The sequence below is a fragment of the Enoplosus armatus genome, chromosome 18 (genome assembly GCF_043641665.1).
Source record: "Enoplosus armatus isolate fEnoArm2 chromosome 18, fEnoArm2.hap1, whole genome shotgun sequence".
In the NCBI taxonomy this organism is placed as follows: Eukaryota; Metazoa; Chordata; class Actinopteri; order Centrarchiformes; family Enoplosidae; genus Enoplosus; species Enoplosus armatus.
Window position 1 is genome coordinate 6,632,032 of NC_092197.1, and position 18,516 is coordinate 6,650,547.

Here is an 18,516-nt window from a genome sequence, read left to right on the forward strand (position 1 = left end):
CACCAAACTGGAAAAGGCTCACCTGCTCTCCTTTCAGTATCTGTGAAACGACAATGTTCTTTTCATTCAGACGATAGATGACAACCCGGCCTGTGTGGTTGTACCGCGGTGCTCCTGTGATGTACAGCTCTCCATCAGGGGTGGACGCTGACTGAACATCATAGCCTGAAGAGACGCATGCATACAACAAACACACACTGTATTAAATGTGTCATACAGTATATGCACTGTCATGAGGAAAACACACCCTGGCTGTCTTTGTGGGATATTTTTAAATGCCTCTCCAGCCAGCTGTTTACATCTCACTGTGTGGAGGAAACTATAAAACACTTCTACAGGAAAATGCAGACACACTCACAGACAAGCAAACAAAGGCTCCATGAATTCAAAGACTGCAGTTAGACCTTTGGGTATGAGCATGTGCCAACAGCTGAGTTTACAGTATGCAAGACTAGACCCAGCAGTGCTCTTTCTAATGACATGTTGATTAAATAACTTGATATTAAGATGCTGCAGTTGCTCTACGAGCCATAAAAGGCAGCAGGACGGAGAGAAGAGCCTGTGTATATTATTTATGTGACAGAGAGAGAGAGGCATCTGCTGTCAAAGTTAGACAAATTACATATCTTACTCCTCCATGCAACAGAGACTATATTTATTCTGCAGCTGTAAAATTTCACTCAATCTCTTGAGGGATCTATTTTATGCCTCTCTCTGTTTAACACAAAAACACTTAGCTTAGATGGAGTTGTTAAAACAAGAGTAAAAACTGCTCCACAGTGTGTATTCTCTGTATTTTATTCAGCTCACTAACAGGTGTATGTTTTTGTATTTTTGCTCCTGAAAACTTGGTTCAAATCTTCAGTGTTTCTCTATAAAATTAAATATTAATAACTAAATAAACAACTCGTTTCAGCCATTTGCAGACATTTTGATGCCTCACTAAAACATTTTGACGTATATACTGGCCGAGTAAGTCATATATTTTTCACTGATTTCTTTAGGGTCCAGAGGACAGAATTATTTTTCTATTTTCTATGGAAAAAGAAAAACAACCTCTGCTGCAATTAAAACTATAAAAAGTACCAGGATCAATAGGGGCGTAACAAAGTGACTGTACATGTAATTTTTTAGCCTAAAAAAGTAATAATGGCCATTATTACTCTTTCTTTTATGAATTTTGTATCTATGGGCTGAGCGGAAATGTACATGTGGGGCCAGTGAAAGAAACACTAATGCGCATGTGAAGTGGCCTTTAAGATGTTTACGAATCAACTCACCGAGGTACCCAGCAAGTCCTTCATACCCGGCCTCAGTTTTTGGGTCGTAGAACTGCGTCTTCCCTGGGACGATTGTTTCTCCGGCAGTATGCATCACCACTGTCCCGTTCCAGTCATACGCTCCCACTGCTCCCAGTAACACACCTTCCTACAGGAGAGAACAGAGTCGGGTGTAAGATTAAGAGAATAAGAACACTTTATGTTTGTGAGAGGAGTCCAAAATATTTTTGTTCTCTGTGGTACAAAAAGGACTGAAGGACTGATCCTTTACTTTAGTAAAAGTAGGAAAATACCACAATGTATTATCAGCAAAATGTACTTCAAATGTATTCAAAGTGTCATATTGTTACTACTAATGCATTAACATGTAAGCACTAAGCAGTATCTAATGTTGTAGCTGGTTGAAGTGGAGATCATTTAAAATACTTTATAAGCTTTTTCTATAATAACTATATTGTATTTGTTAAACACAAATGTTGTATCCAAAATTTGAACCTGTATATAATAAATGAATATATAAAAAATAAATGTAGTGGAGTAAAAAGTACAATATTTCCCTCTAAAACGCAGTGGAGATGAAGAATTAAGTAGCATAAAATGAAAATACTAATTATAAGTACAAGTACTTCACACTGTACTACTGTACAAGTAAGAAAGTGCATGTACTTTCCACCACTGTCCAAAAAGAGCCAATAGTATAACTAGTGTTGAGTATTTATTCACTCAATCGATGGACAGAACAACAATGAACAACAATTTTGATAATCAATTAATGATAATAAGGAAATTTCAGTGGATCCAGGTTCTAAAATGTGAGTATTTTGTGTTTCTTTGTTTTATATCTTGGTAAATTGAATAACTTCAGTTGCTCAGAAACAAAAACAATCTGAGGACGTCACCTTGGGGTCTGGGGAATTGTGACATTTTTCACTACAGTCTGTTATTTTACTGACAAAAACCGATTTATGGAAAGAATAATCAACTGACAGATTAACTGATAATGTAATGTAATAATTAGTTGCAGCTGTAATTGAAACATAAAAATATAGACACAGAACAAAATATGTGTTAATGAATCTCTTTTTTTGTCTACAGGAAACAGAGTTATCTAATAGGAAGGGGAGGGGTCACACAGGGCATAACATGTATCATTACTCACACTGAACTACATCAAGAGGCTGTTTCCCTCCACTGACCGTTACGGCCAGGCCTCACGTGTTCAGCACGCAGTAGAACAACTCAGTTCGGTTGTGTCTGGTTTTGTTAAGTTGAGTGAGCCACGGAGACAGTGTACACAGTGATTGAGGAGGTGATAAACGTGAGTCAGGAGCAGGAAGAGAGGCGTGAGAGGGGAGTCCGTTTGTTTTTAAATAGACATAGGAAATACCTAATGAATGAATTCAAGAGGCATGTAGAGGGGGCAAAAGCAAGCGTGTTGTTTTTACTCTAGTGAACAAACATCTGATTGAGCCCTCCCTGCCTCGTGTTTGCCTTTCGATGTCTTTATTTCTGTCTGTCTCGCACACTCTCATGCAATCAGCAGTGTGAGCAGAGAGGACAGAGAGACAGTCTGTGTCTGGAAACGTCTACTGACCGAGGTGAATCACCAAAAGGTTGAGGATGCACCAGAGATAACACTGTGGCATTGTTTCCGGATGGGTTCATTAGTTGAACAAACATCCCTGCCAACGCACACACTTGCATGCACGCACGTACAATAAACAGCTCCTTTTAAAGTAAACGCCTGCAGACATGTAAACTTTTTTACTATTTTACAGTAAGTCACTGACTTTTACTTTGCAAATATGGTATCAGTGTACTCCTCTGACAAAAATAATTGGATTTAGACTTACTTTAGAAGTATGTGCACTGAACCCAGCTTGGGACATCTCCATCTCAAAGGAGGAGGTGAAATTGCCAGTTGTAGCTGAGGAAGGAAAAGTTCATTTTAACCTTTTTATATAGAAATAAACAGCACATAATGAATGTTAGTATGTCATTGTCTAAGCTCTTTAAAAGATGCTGAAAAGGTTTTTTTAGAGTGGTTCATAGCAGCAGATTCATTTTTTAAATACGTTGAATATAGAATCAGGTTAGCTGTTTCCCCCGTTTCCAGTCTTTGTACCAAGCTAAGCTAAGCTAAGCTGGCTGCTGGCTATAGCTTCATTTTTCGTATTTTCGTATTCCCCAAAATGTATAACTATTTCTTTGAGTGTTTGAGTGCTAAGGTAGGTGAACATGTGAAACTTGTGATTGTGTAATTTATGTGTGTTTACAGGGATACCTTCCAAGGCAAAAATCCTGCTTCCCAGAGCATCCACTATGGTTAACAACGCCACCTCATCAGACACGTTGAAAAAGTGTTCGCGTAGCGGCTGACTGGAGATGGACTCAATCTCCTTGATAAACTTCTGCACTTCATCTGCACTTTTGTTCTGACGATTGTAGTCTCCCAAAACCTGGAAACAACAATCCAGCTCGAGTCAACTAACCGAACAGCTCTGATCAGAAAACACAGCACACGTGTGTTAACATAATCTATAGTTTGTACTCACAGCAATGCCAAACCTCTCGATGTCATCGTTGTCACAGTCACTTATGACCTTGTCCAGATTATGGAAGTCATGTGACTCTCCGTCAGTCACAATCACCATGACTTTCTTCACCCCAGGTCGTGCACCACGCTCTGGCATGAAGGCCTCCCTCCTGATTGATAGAAATTTTCAAAATTTAGTCAAAAGAACACAACTTCTGGAGCACCTGCTGACACTTGGCCTTAAATATAGTCTTTGTTGGTTTTCATGAGACTGGCGGGACGTTGGCGCTATGATCAGTCCCTGTGTTTCTGTCCACTTTCAACTATCTAATAAAGCAGTACTGTAAAAATAATCTTGGTGTAAAATCAAGTGAGATTCCTTCGACCTATATTCTTACCTAAAATTGCTTCAGGTGAATAACTTTATATCGTCATGACAATCTCAGCTACTGCATATAATGCATGAAGGCTATAACAAAGTTATATAGTTTAGGAGAAATGTGACCAATGACAGCCCAGTGAGTAATGTGTTTGACCAATACGAAGGCTTTACGTTGATGTCTAAGTTAAGGAGCCTTTCTGAGTCCATTGTCCAGCCTACTTGAAGTGACATCATCCTATTCAAATGCCTATTAGACGTTGCCAGACCATGATGTATCATACTGTCTTGTATTGTGGCCCGGCGTTGCCAGGCTCGCTCAAATGAGGGAGAGGGGTTAATGTTGAGTACCTGGCAGTATCAATGCCCAGGAAAGTCATGGTCTTGAAGCCGGTCTGCTGAGGAAGTTCTTCAACAAAGTTCAGCAGAGCAGGAGTGTTGTCAAACTGGCTCAGGTTGACACGGTGAGTCACAGTCTCACCATAGGACACTATGCCCACCTGGAAAACACACACACACACACACACACACACACACACACACACATTTTTCTTATAAACGTTATCCTACATTAAATCTAATTTTCCTTTTCTCCCCTTCTATGTTCTTCTCTTCTCTGCTTCCCCTCCCAGACAGTCTGCTGAGGATGTGGTCGGGTCGGGTGGGGTTAATTATGACACAATGTTCTTTATACAGAAGGCAGAGATCTTCAGCAGCCATGGAAGATGTGACTTACAACCACCGGGCTCCACAGTGAGAAGACTTTCCAGTGTTTCCCTCTGGAAAACTCCACAAGCTCCGGGCCAGATTAATGTAACCATAATAAAAACTAACCACCCATTCAAAGAGCGTTCCAAGACAAGAGGACAGAAATACACTTAAGATATAACTTAGTAAGGCAAAGGCTAAAATTACTTTAAAGACTAAAAAGGTTTCAGTTCATAACGTCTGCTTTATGAAGGACATCTTACAGTTATTCTCATTGTTGGCACCATGTGGAAAATTCCATAACGGAGGGCAGTTAAACCATCATGAGTTGGCAGCAAATATATTCCTTCATTCATCCTTTTTCTGTGGCAGTCTAATCTTATATAACCCATCCATTTATCCATGTTTGATTCCACAACCTTATGTTTAACACTGCATACACCCATATGTTTAAGACAAAAAGAGTCACTTTCAACAGGAATTAAGGTTATAATAAAAAACAAAACAAAACAATCCTTTCAATCATTCATGCGACTGACCTGTGAGAGTTTAGGTCCGATCTCAATGTTCTCAATGAAACGTCGCAGAAAATCGATGATACTGGTCCAGGGGTAGATACTGTTAGATCCATCCAGAACTATGACAATGTCCAGCTCCTTCGCACAACCTGGAACAAAGCCAGGACAGATGTTAAGTTTGTTTTCTGTTTTCTCTGCATGATGTTACAGGTTACGGTTAGATTGATCTTATACACATTATATAAAGATGGATGGCCTAAATAAATGCTGATTTCACCCCAAAGAAAGAATTTAGATTATGTAACACATCCAGTCCTCTTCCTGTTTACTTGTGCCCACAGCTAACACACTACAGTAGCTCCAAATCAAAATGCAATAATGTAGAGCAGCAATTCCCAAACGGGGGGTCGGGACCCCCACAAGGGGTCGCAGGTTAAAACTGAGGGGATGCGAGATTATTAAGAGGATAGGAAATGAGAAAAAAAACATATTTCTGATACACAAAATTATGCTTGCTGTGTTTTACTCTAATCATTGGGTAATTTTAAGTCTTTTAAAAGAATAGTTTTACATTTTCAATTCAATTCAAATGACTTTATTTATCCCCAGTATATGCAGCAGAGCACACATGCAACACACATATCTCAATAAAAACAAACAGGATAAAAAAACACAATAAATGATTAGGATTAGTTAGATTGATGCCACTCTCGTGTCTATGCTGTAAATATGAAGCTACAGCCAACTGCCGGTTAGTTTATCTTAGCACAAAGAGCACCTCTAAAGCTCACTAATTAACACGTTATACCAGTTAAGTAGAGGATAATAATGCAAGGTTAAGACATACAGTAGTACAAGAAGTTGTATTTCCCCTGCTACAGATCCTATAGCCTAAGATTTCACCAATTTTCAACCCTTCAAACTCCACACAGAGACCTAAAAAATCCAATTAGGTTGCTTAGTTCTTACATTTACTTCAGTTTAAAACCTGGGACATGTTAATGAAGTCATTTCAATGGGTTTTTGCGTCACTATATTTTCAGTCTGCGTATGTGTTTGTTTCTGTTAAAGGAATGGCTGAGAAAGTGATACTGAAAGAAAAAAGAAAACAGAAAGAGAAAATGACTGTAGACTGTTTACTCTCCCGTTCTTTCTAGGCTGTTTCCTTCCTGGGAAACAGAGTGCAGGCCCAGTAAACTGTCTCCTAACTTGGGCATACAACACGGCAGAAGGGCCGGGCCAGAGAGGGACGGGGGTCGCAGACAAGTTTACATTAAGAAGAATGCTCTAATCTCCCTCTTTGCGTCAGGAGTTTGATGTCAGGATCTTGGGTGGTACGACTGTGAAGCGTAGATTATAATCTCTTATCCCTGACAGGCGATTGGTGCAGATGCCGTCACGTCCTGTGTGGATCTGCTGTGTCTTATGTTGTACCTTGCGCGGCCGGTGCCACTGAGTTGAGGATCTGGAAGGAAGAGCTGACATTCGCACAAACTCCTGAGATGTACTGCTGCTGCCCGCACATGTAGCCGTACTGAGGACCACAGGCCTGTGGAGACAGGAAACACACACACATACAAACAAACTCTAGTTGCTTGAGAAAATAAAACCTACGGGCTGCGACTGGTTAGCTTTCCACCAGTATGAGGTCATGGGTGAGAGGAGGTTCAGGGCTACTGAAGATAGAAACCAAGAGGAAAGAACTACTCAAACTGAGGATTACACAGAGACTATTAAAAACCACCATAGATCCCTTCAGACTTTAGTTCTCCAGGGAGAAAAAGAGAAGAGGGAAGCAGAGAAATTGAGCCTGCAAGGAAGTAGGGCTTTAAAATTACCAGCAATAACTGGAAAATTATATTATATCTATTAATCTTTAAGCCTAATTTCCTTAGATTCCTCTGCATGCTTCACAACCTCAGTGCTTTCCTTAGATTCGGAGGGATACTGGAGTCAAAAGCCACACTAGCGGCTCTGTGAGGCTATATTTAGGCTCAGTGGTGCTTTGAGCTAAATGCTAACATGCTGATGCTTAGCAGGTATATTATTTACCATGTTCACCATCTTGTTATTGCCAATTAGCAAATGTTAGCATGCTAACATTTGGGAATGTCATTGGAAATAAATTTGATTATGTAACGTGTTCTGCCCTCTTCCTGTTCCAATTGTAAAATGTTTTAGATTAACTGATGGGTGTTGAATTACAGCATATAAACACAGGAGTCATGTTAACACTCATGTTAACCGCATTAAGTGTTAGGGTTGGAGCTTCAGTTACACTTGTCGCTGCACAGGATTACATTTCCATGGACCAAATAACAAGATGCATAAATATATATTTATTGACCACTAGTCTACTGTTTCTGTCCTGGAGTTCATAACCATAAAACCTAATGGGCGCCACCAGCTCTGACATACTTTTAAAAAGACATTTCTGCATTTATACAGTTGATTCACAGTATCCTGTTACATTCCCAGGACATGAAGCTTCACTGGGAAACATGGAGGGTCAAGTCTAGTGTTTCCATAGAGAGCAAAGGTCTGGTGAACATATACTTGCTGCCTAGTTTCTTCAGTCCTCCTTTTTTTTTCATTTGGTATTTAAAATATACTACAGAGCACTTTCATACATTACATACATAAGAGCAACGTCCCCCTTACCAGAAATCCTCCGTTGGGATTGGTCACCAGTGTGGTTCCCATGGTCATGTTCTCCTTGACTTCATGTAAGTTGGGAACTGTTGTGTTTTCTAAAAAAAAAAAAAAAAAAAGTATGGATGAATAAACAGAGTGAGACAAAAAGAGAGCAGAACAGAGATGAAGAACAGCTGGACAAATTCCTCTTCAGTATTTTCCCAAAGGAAGAGAGACGCTCACTTCCGTCGACCCCAAGAAGAAGTAATAACCGCTGACATTACTTTACCATTCTGTATCTCTGTGTGCAGCTTATGGCAATTAATAAAGGATGCAGAGCACAAATCAAAACGTTTGGTTGATAAACATCCTAGTTGCGGTGAAGAAGGAATCAGATCATTAAGCAATCACAACATGTGGCTAAAATTAGCATGTTATAATAAACTATTGCTACAACTTGGGAATGCTTTGGATCTGCTTCACTTTTCTCTCCAAAGGGGTCCACATATTCTCACAAACTCATTCACATGCCGTTTCAATATAAATGGAGCTCTTTACCAATCCCCATGAGGACATTTAGATATTAAACCATTTCTGATCCTCATTAGCAGCCAGTTGTGACTTTGGCATGCGTTCTTCTTCGAACCTTTTGTATTTCTTTTCTTGTTCCTTATTTATTAACTATCTGATAAACTGAGTGACATGGAGCTGCACCTCATGATACGTCCACGTGGGACTGAAAGCAGCTTTGTGGAGCTGCAGAGGAGAATACACACTTTGTCTTCAGTGAACTGTGAACTCCAGATAACCATCAGAACAAATCAGACTTATCACACAGTCCCTCTTGGTCTGGAATGACCTCTTGAAAATAAAAGAAAATTAAAAAAAACAGTCAAATACCATTTTGTAAAGAGGTTTCTCTGTAAATATGTCATCATTATAACAAGTATTAGATTAGATAGTGGCTATGAATTGCAATGTTTTTCTTTTACAGGGAAGCTTCACGTCACTGTAACCAGGGTGAACTTGTAATTGAGTCAGTTACATACACACTACACGCATACAAATATTTGCTGTTTTGTGTATTTTATATTTTCACTTGATATTTCACAATTATAGATCAGCAGTAAGTTGTTCTTCAGCCTGCAAGACTGCAGCCTGAATTTGAAATTGTGCATCCAGCAGATTATGTTTATTGTTTGTCATTTGGATTTTCCAAACAGAATGTAAACATATCGCAGTGCTGTTTAGCAGACAGCTCGCAGATGTTAAGACTTTATTGCCAGTATTTCATTACACATAATAGTCCTGGCATAACCACCTTTCAATTTTATCGGTCGGATGGAACCGTGATTAAAAATTACAACATAACAACCACACACATTTAACTTTGCTCATTTTGGTTTGGCATATCACTCTCCTGCGCTGGAAACCTGGATTATGGAGACACGTCTGGCAGTGTGAGAGCAGGGCGTCGTCAGAGGGCATAGAGCGAAATTACTCCGCAGGGATCAGACTTACGTGTGACTGACAAGCCCTTTACTTCAACGCAGCATCAACATGAACTCTTCCTGTTGTCCTGATGTTCCTCAGGTGTTCTTAAGGAACATTACTTTAAGTATCCACCAAAATTGTTCTTTGAATAAATCTGAGGTAAAAACTCAGTCATGTCATGCAGTTGCTGCTTCACTTTGAATTTAAAATATAGTGCTGTTGTCATGATGTAAACCACTCCCAGTTGTATGCTGACTGGTCTGGCTCCGGCTGCCAGGCTCAATCGACTCCAAGTGGATGTTTTCCAGACTAAACTCGAGTTTGTGAGATTTCAAGCTTTTGCTTGTCTAATTCATCCGAGATAAACACAAACACAGCATTATCCGCTGGTGAGCGGTGGAGTATCATTTCCAGCCCTGACTGTAAATGATTAGCACTTGAGGCCATTAATTTACCAACAAGCAGGAGAACTGTGACTCCTGTAACTTGATAATTCTCAGGTGTGAACAGCTGTGTTGAAAAGTCTTAATCCCTGAGCTGAGCGTTGGTGTGCGGATCAGCTGCATACACTAAACTAGCTCTCAGTCCTCCTGTTTCGACACACAGGCAAACTCTAATAGAGGCTCTGCAGGCTGCTGACCGGGAGCTAAGTTGTGTTTATCTGTTTAATTAAGATATAATTGGAAGGATGAAACATTAAAACCTTGTTTATTTACGGTCTTCCTGTTCTGATAGGCCTCACTTCCTCCCCACGAGACCCAGATATACAGTAGACACACACATTTGTAAAATTACACAAAAACCTGCCACAATACTGATTTTCATGATCGAATAATGCCCAGATTGTTCTTGATTTGTCTTTAAAATGTCGATACCCCGTAAAATTTCCCAGAGCTTAAGGTGACGCCTTCAAGTGTTTTTTTTTGTCCAAAATCCAAAGATATTCAATTCACAGTGATATGAAACTGAGAAAATCAGCAAATCCTCACATTTGAGAAGCTGGAACCACACAGCGTTTGGCATTTTGGCTTACAAAAATGAAGGAAACAATGAATCAATCATTTAAATAGTTAATATAATTTCTTGTTGCATATATTTCCTTGACCATGCCTGCACAAAAATCAATTAATAAGCATTCAAACAGATACAACATGCACACACACACACACAGTATTCTTACTAGGCAGCTCCAGTTTGACACATGTGTTGTCCCCCTTCCCCACAGGACACTTGTAGACGTCTCCGGTCCGTTTAGCCGGTTGGCCCGACAACGGCGATCCAATCAGAACCCTGAGAAAATAAAGAACAGTTGGGATTGGTCGGTTAGAAATCCTGCCAACAACCACACAACAATGTTAAAGTTTTACAATCGTGATAACACGCCCAGTTCAAATATTATTGAAGAAATGAAACATTGGCAGGCTGGAGGTGTTTTTCTAATTTCACCACAATTTAGATTGGCCTTAATTATACTTACATACTTCAATTAAAGATAAACAGCAGGTTCAGATTGGCTGGATGAAGCTGTTATAGTTTATTATAATTGGCTTATGAATCTGTGGCTGTCATATCATTATATTATTAAAAAAACACTTAATTACTACTTAATTTTAACCTCATTACATACTAATGCATGATATGTTACAGATGTTTGCAGACCGGTAGTGTTGTTGTACATTGTACAGTGTATGTACAGAAATACTCAAGTAAAAGTAAAACTACAAAAGTATTAGCATCAAAATACAGTACAAGTACAAATAGTATAAGTGCTCATAATACATAATGACCCATTTCAAAATAAAGCATATTATACTATTAGATTATAATTACTGATGCATTCATGTGTACATAATGTTGAAGCTGGTAAAGGTGGAGCTAAATGTAACTAGTACAGTACTTGAGTAAATGTACTTAGTTGCTTTGCACCACTGCTGGTCTGTGCTGCACATGTTCAGTATGCACAACTGCATGTATGAGTTTCATAACATCGTGTCACCACATCAGTAAACTGATGCTATAAAGAGTCGGTCATCTGCCGTCCTCCAAACACTCAGGCTTATTAACATTCCTGGACTCTAATGGGCCCTGATCATCTAACGCGAGACACAGTGGAACAACAACAACTCACACTCGGCCCACCATCAGCCGCCTGTGAGAAACACCACAACCTTATTGATTCATTTACAACCAATACTTTTAATTTGTCTGTAAATGATGTTTAAATAAACAACCACAGATTGTTAAAGACTGATGCATTTCACCAAGCCATAAGTGTGTGTGTGTGTGTGTGTGTGTGTGCGTGTGTGTGTGTGTGTGTGTGTGTGCGTGTGTGTGTGTGTGTGTGTGTGTGTGCGTGTGTGTGTGTGTGTGTGTGTGTGCGTGTGTGCGTGTGTGTGTGTGTGTGTGTGTGTGCGTGCGTGTGTGTGTGTGTGCGTGTGTGTGTGTGTGTGTGTGTGTGTGGTTTCTCAGCTGTGTCAGCTTATTGTCTTTCCTGCTTGCATCACTGCAAAAAGTCCAACTCAAGAAAGTCATAATATCTTATTTTTCCTCATCCAAACTAAATAACATTGTCAGGCACAATTTTCATCCGATTATTTAACTTGTTTCAAGGTAAAAGCTCTGGATTCAGACTGAAATATCTCAACAATTATATTTGATGGATTGTCATGACATTCTGTGCAGACATTCATCCCGATGACTTTGGTGATCTCCTGACATTTAATCTAGTGCCACCATCAGGTCAAAATACTTTGGTTTATGACCAAATACCCACAAAACATTCCCATTAACCTCAGCTGTACTTTGTGTTTTTGTTAATTATTAATTAATAGTACAAGATAAAATTTTTCACCCACCTCAGCTAGAGCTAACAAGAAAAAAATCTAAAAAGTGGATTGGCTTTGCTTATTTCAAGAATCATCTTAAAATGTTCCATTGCTTATATAAAATAATTTCCACTAGTTTTAAAGGAATAGTTCAAGATTTTGGGAAATACATCTCATTGAGAGTTAGATGAGAAGATTGATACCATGCACAAATATGAAGGCCAGCTGTGTCCCCCTGCCTCCAGTCTTTATGCTAAGCTAATCTAACCGTCACCACACTATAGCTTAATATTTAACAAACAGATATGAGACAGGCTTCAATCTTGTTTCCCAAAATGTCAAACTATTTGTTAACTAAGTGTTAATAGAGCGATAATTTTAATGCTAGTTTCAAGAAATCGTATCATGTCATTTCTGCTTATCCCACTGGCAGATTTTTTTGTTTGAAACTTGCACATTTCTCCAGATTTCTCATAGCTTCTCTACAAAAACAAGCAATAATTTGTTTGTTTGCAGTAGGAGATTTTGTGCAGCATAGTTAGTTGATTCAACAACAACATGGCAGTTTTCTGACATCTATGCCAGCAGTCTTGTGGGAAAAGTTATCGGACACTACAGTGGAAGAAGGATGTCTCTCTCTGAACTGTCTCTGCCACATTTTCTCTGTGCAGTTGATCCACCTTTCAACACTGCTGAGGTGCACTGAAGAGCTGAAGGGCGGAGGTCTGGAGGAGACATCTGTGGCTAATCAGTCACCTCCCAGCTATGGCAACCGGCGTGTTACATCATCTCATGATCAGCATCTTTTTTCCCCCAGAATTTTCTCCCACGTGGACGCACTGCAGGCTGCAGATCATCTGTAATTTTATTGCCCCTCCTCATCATTTCCTTGAAATTTCTCCATCATTCTGTTTTATCTCTTTATTTTCTGTCTGTCATCTGTTTTCGTTCACTCCTGAGATATCTGATGTCCTCCCTCTGCTCTCTGCCTCCTTTGACCATGTTGTTTCACGGGTTCAACCTCTTCAGTGAGGCCCTTATCACTCTGACCTCTTTGGGTAACACTTTTCTCTGAACTGGAACAAAATAGGGGCTATCTGGAGATGCAACAGAGCCAATGTGATTTCGGGGAACAGTGTGCGAGGTTCAGTCACAGCTGGCTCCACTGATTAGCGGTGAGTGAATTACTGTAACTGATCTCATATGAGCTCGATAAGATCATTACTGCCGAACGTCACCAGGTACAGACATGTGGGAAGGAATCAGCCATTGGTGTTGCAACAGGTTGGAGAGAAGAAAAGTGGTAAATAAAGACTGGAGTAACTGAAGGAGAGATGTAGAGAAACCAGTGAGAGACGCAGAACCATTAACCGCACTCTAATAGCATTTAACAAGGTTTTAAAAATGTGCTCCCAGACAGTTTCAGCAAGGAGCCACGGATGCTTGGCTTCAGTGTATTTACAAGCTGGGTATGTGGATACTCTGGTGGGCAGTTTATGGTTAACAGCAAGAGTAGTAAATGCAAGGATCCTCATTACAGCGGCAGCTGCTCTCCTTCACTTAGTTTTACAGGTGAATTAGGGTTTTTCGCTTTCATTAATGTTGTGGACTGACTCAAACTTAACAATACTTGGGAGATTTTCTGATAAAGAAAAAAATAATAATTATGAGGACCACCGGAACAGAGATATCAGTTTGTGAACAAACACGAAAGAGTTGATACTGCTCGTTAGACACCTTCATCTGCACTCTGTAGTCAAGTTTCCATCCAAATATAGTGCAGATTTTTACCCATTTTGCTTAAAAAGGTGGATAAGATGAGCATTTGATTTCACTGTGCATACTAAAACTTGTGCAGCAGCTGCTGCCTTTACGTTAATCTGACCGCATTCAGTTCAGATTTGCATCTGTGAGGTGAGAAATTGTGTAGTGCTGAAAGATGATGACTGTTAGACCATCTCAGTTGTTCAAAATGTACACTCACCATTTCCCCTCGCTGTTCTCAAACTGCTGGACGGTGTAGCCAAACATGTCCTCCAACGGACCGCTGAATGATAAACCATTTTTCTGGTCCACGTTGAAGGACAACACGCACGTCAGCAACACTGCGGGGACGAAGGGAAAGAAAAGGTTATACGGAATCCCAGAGACTGTTGTTTAGAATAATAATAAGGTTATTGAGACCTGCAGTATCTACTGTACCGCTCTCCGGTGTGAGTTTAGATTAAATGATCTAATCCAATCCAGGAATAAGAGACTTGTGTATTCATTTTCTCATATAAAAAAAGCTATGTCAATAAGTAGAAGGTCAGCATTAGCAAACATTCATAATAAATATTTATAAAACATTCAAGATGCAAAAATAAACAGATCTAGTAATAGAATAACTTAATAAATAATAGACAGTTCGGTAATTTGGTCACAATATTTATATAATTCTAATGATATCAAAAATATTTAGTGATATTCTGTTTATAGAGATGATGTGCGGAGATGAGGGATGAACTGTGTGAACCATATCACACACTCACACACACAGAGAGTAATTTTGGAGAACACTGGAGGAATTTCAAACATCGATGTGAAGTACTTTGGTCAGAGTCCAGTCTGACCTGCAGGACAATGGCTTCTTCTCTGCACTCTGCAGAGTCTGCGTCCGTCTGTCACTGAGCTGAGTATATATCACAGAGGCTCTATATAAATCCATCCATGTCTCATTGTGCCTGCACTACAATGACACTCTTTATATCTACCGTGCCAGGGAATTCCTCAAGTATAATTTATTCAATTCCCGGACTTGTGAGGGAGTGCAGAGGAGTCGAAGAAGACTGGGATTAAAAAAAGAACACGCAGACAGAGACCACATACATGGAGACGCAAATAAAAAGCAGCTATTTGTTCTTTGATGATGATGCTTTGTAGCGAATCTGTCTGACCCAAACAAAACAGAGAACTACCATATGGAGTCTGGATTGTGCCCCCGAAGTAATTATAGACTTTCTAGCCACGCCAGAGGAGGGGCTGAAGGGATGATAGTTCGGTCAGTCGGAGCACCACTTTGGTCCAGTCTGAAATATGTCAACATATTCGATGGATTGCTATGAAATTTTGTGCAGATATTCGTGGTCCCCTGACTTTTCCCCTAGCACCACCATTATTGGATGGATTGCCATGAAATTGTAATAACTAATTGTAATAACTGGTTCCTGACCAAATACCTGCAAAACTAATGGCATCCCCATCAGCCTCAGCTGTACTTTGTGTTTAGAGCTAATTTGACATTGTTGGCATGCTAACACTCTTAATTAAGATGGTGGACAATCATCAATATTACCTGCTAAGCTAATCAGCATGTTAGCATTGATGTAAGCATTTAGTGCAGCGCTGCCTCCCACGCCAGCATGGCTGTGGACTCTTAGTCTTGTTTATTGTCAATTTGCATCTTTCAGCTCATTGTTTTGGTTTTTGCAGCCCACAACTTTACAGTTGTGATTCACTCTCACTCTCACTATTCTCATCACTCTTGTTTCAAGGCAGCTGTTTTCAGCAAAAAAGCTTTTAAGTATATCAAGTTTAGAGTCAGACGAGACACTTGAACTGTTGAATATGTGCTGCATGTTAACAGGGCATGCTTGGCAGAAGACAGACATGCAGAGCAATACAAACAGGGATCAGTGCATGTACTGTATGTAGACCATAACTCAAGGAGGCTTAGATGCATGAATTACATGCAATTAGGTCGGTTGCCAGCCGCTATCACTTCTTTCTTATAAACAGAGGACTAAAACATAAACATGCTGCTGCCTATCATCATCCAGTCATGTTTAGATGTTGATTTCATATAAGATTACGCTTTTTACATTCCCCTCTGGTAAAGAGAGATAGACAGAGACACAGAGAGGGAGAGAACCAGACCTGCAGAGTCATACACTGGAATCCAAGCCAAGAAATATTATCCCCTTGTTTCTCCCTCGCCCCTTTCTGTATTTCCTCTGTTACCCCTCTCCATCTCCCAGAGAAGCTCCATTTCCTGTTCCTATTAACCTGATTATAGACATCCCCTCAAACCCACAGGTACACACACACACAGACACACACACACATAGACACACACAGCTAATTTAGCTGATTTAAGGTGGCTTCAGGCCAACCAGTCCTTTTCCATTTATCACAGCCTGAGCTCAAGTACACTTCAGAGTCACGCTGGCCTGAGCTGTAAATTAGACGGGAACGTCCTCTGTCTATTGGCAGACAAAGTCTTTTGTGTATACCAATCTAATTTTTGCTGTATTTTGTGTCTGCTGGCTCTGGTCTGCTCAAATCAAAACCAGTGAGTTATGTAACTGGCTACTTTCATGAGCTCGGAACATCTGCCCTGGAAAACCAATAAGTGGACTTCTCCTTTTGTGGATGGAAATGGCCTCATGAGCCTCTGAGGTATCGGCATATAAAGCTGTCCATCACTGTCTGGAGGGTTCATCTTGTACTCTCCTCCACATGGTGAGGTGGTCTTTAGCCATGCTAGCAACTCTATGTCAGTCAGTCCACCACTTTGGTGAAGACTGAAATACCTCAGATGTACAGATGTTCCACTCAGGATGAATTGTGAGAACTTCGGTGATCCCCTAACTTTTCTTCTATCGCCACCATGCCTCAGCTGTACTATGTGTTCAGTGCTAATTGTGTTAGCATGCTAAACTGAGACGGTGAACAACTTAAACATTATACCTGCTAAACATCAGGATGTTAGCATTGTGCTGTTAGCATGCTGACATACGCAAGTACAGCCTCACAGAGCTGCTAGCTGGCTGTAAACTCTTGTTTCAACAGAAATGGCAGACTGGCAAATACAATACAGTCCAGTACAGTACAGTGTGTCATTGTTTATCAGAAGAAAAATCTAATTTTTTGCTCACCGGAAATTTCTAATGTAATTGGTTTAAATATCACAGCCTTAAGACTACAATGAGCAACCATTGAGTCTGTTTTTGGTCAAGCTCCATGTGGTCCTGATTGATCCTGGCAGTCAGTCAACCACACTAACCCACAATAAAAACCCTGCTGCCCTCTTGGATATGTTATCAAGACCAAAACGACTCCATTTCAGCATTTAACAATTCTGCAAGACATGAAACCTTGTCGCAAAAGTCAGATCTGTCTGCTACAGCCAGGGCAGAAAGCAGCACAGATCAGCACCTGCTGGCCTGTGAGACATCGAACCAGCTATAAAAATGACCCCAAGTCAGCACCTGTAGGCTTCAAAGCCTCGTGCAGCCACAGTAAAAACACACACCCGACTGGCACCTGCTCATCTGTAACATATCTAACCAGCTATAATCAGCTTTAAAGCTTAACGCAAATCAGCACCTGTGGGCAACAAAGTCATTAAGTAACCGTGAAACTCAACCATAATCAGTTGTAGTAAGAAACACGTGTCAGTTGTAAAGCTGATCCTACACAGACAGTTAAAACAAATCCTCTAAAATTAAAGAAAGCAAACATCTGTAGTAGCTCAGAAACTGGATAATGTTAATTACATCAGTCGTGGGGTGCAAGAATGACTGAATTATTGTTTTTATGATGGACTGGTGTCCGACCCTTTCAAGGGATAAAACCAGGCTTTGGGTGGGACCTTCATGCACCATGTGCTGCTGTTTAACAACAGACACAACTATTTTGGCATTGCCACGGGCAGCCTGGAGCCTTGGAGAACTTATGAAACTGAAATATTTCCAGATTTCCTCCTTTGTTCTTTTATATTTATCTATTTTTCCGCGCCACCACCCTTCTTTCTCAGCTTGCCCTTCATACCTTCCCATAATCCTCCTCTGACTGTCTATTTTTCAGCCTCTTCTTTGATATCTTCTTGTTTTGTGCTGCAACAGTATCCACACTTTCCTCTGTAATCACTCTTGGAATGGTTGGTCACGAACTGAACCTCTGACGGGTCTTAGCTCTGCTGACTTTGACTTAATTTTCTCATTTGGCTGTGTGCTCAGTTGCTGCATATTTCTTGGCAAATGTGCACTATGTGGGTGTGAGGTGGACACTAGAGGCCATGAATGTAGGAGTGTTTGTGTCTTTATATGCAGAGGGGAACCCAGGAGGCCAAATTCTGTTGAGTTTCAGTATTAATGTCTGT

The 18,516-nt window shown here is 40.2% G+C and overlaps 1 protein-coding gene across 1 annotated transcript in view; it reads right to left on the reverse strand.

Moving 5' to 3' along the window:
- The window catches only part of itga1 (integrin, alpha 1), a 44,291-nt gene that overhangs the window by 13,103 nt on the left and 12,672 nt on the right, over window positions 1-18,516 (reverse strand). Inside the window, exons 2-12 of the mRNA XM_070924709.1 lie at window positions 14,359-14,479; window positions 10,730-10,839; window positions 8,083-8,171; window positions 6,856-6,970; window positions 5,443-5,570; window positions 4,547-4,695; window positions 3,836-3,986; window positions 3,565-3,739; window positions 3,134-3,207; window positions 1,281-1,428; window positions 23-165 (exon numbers count right to left, since the gene is read on the reverse strand). Coding sequence (XP_070780810.1) covers window positions 23-165; window positions 1,281-1,428; window positions 3,134-3,207; window positions 3,565-3,739; window positions 3,836-3,986; window positions 4,547-4,695; window positions 5,443-5,570; window positions 6,856-6,970; window positions 8,083-8,171; window positions 10,730-10,839; window positions 14,359-14,479 — 1,403 coding nt within the window. The remainder of the gene's footprint in view (window positions 1-22; window positions 166-1,280; window positions 1,429-3,133; window positions 3,208-3,564; window positions 3,740-3,835; window positions 3,987-4,546; window positions 4,696-5,442; window positions 5,571-6,855; window positions 6,971-8,082; window positions 8,172-10,729; window positions 10,840-14,358; window positions 14,480-18,516) is intronic.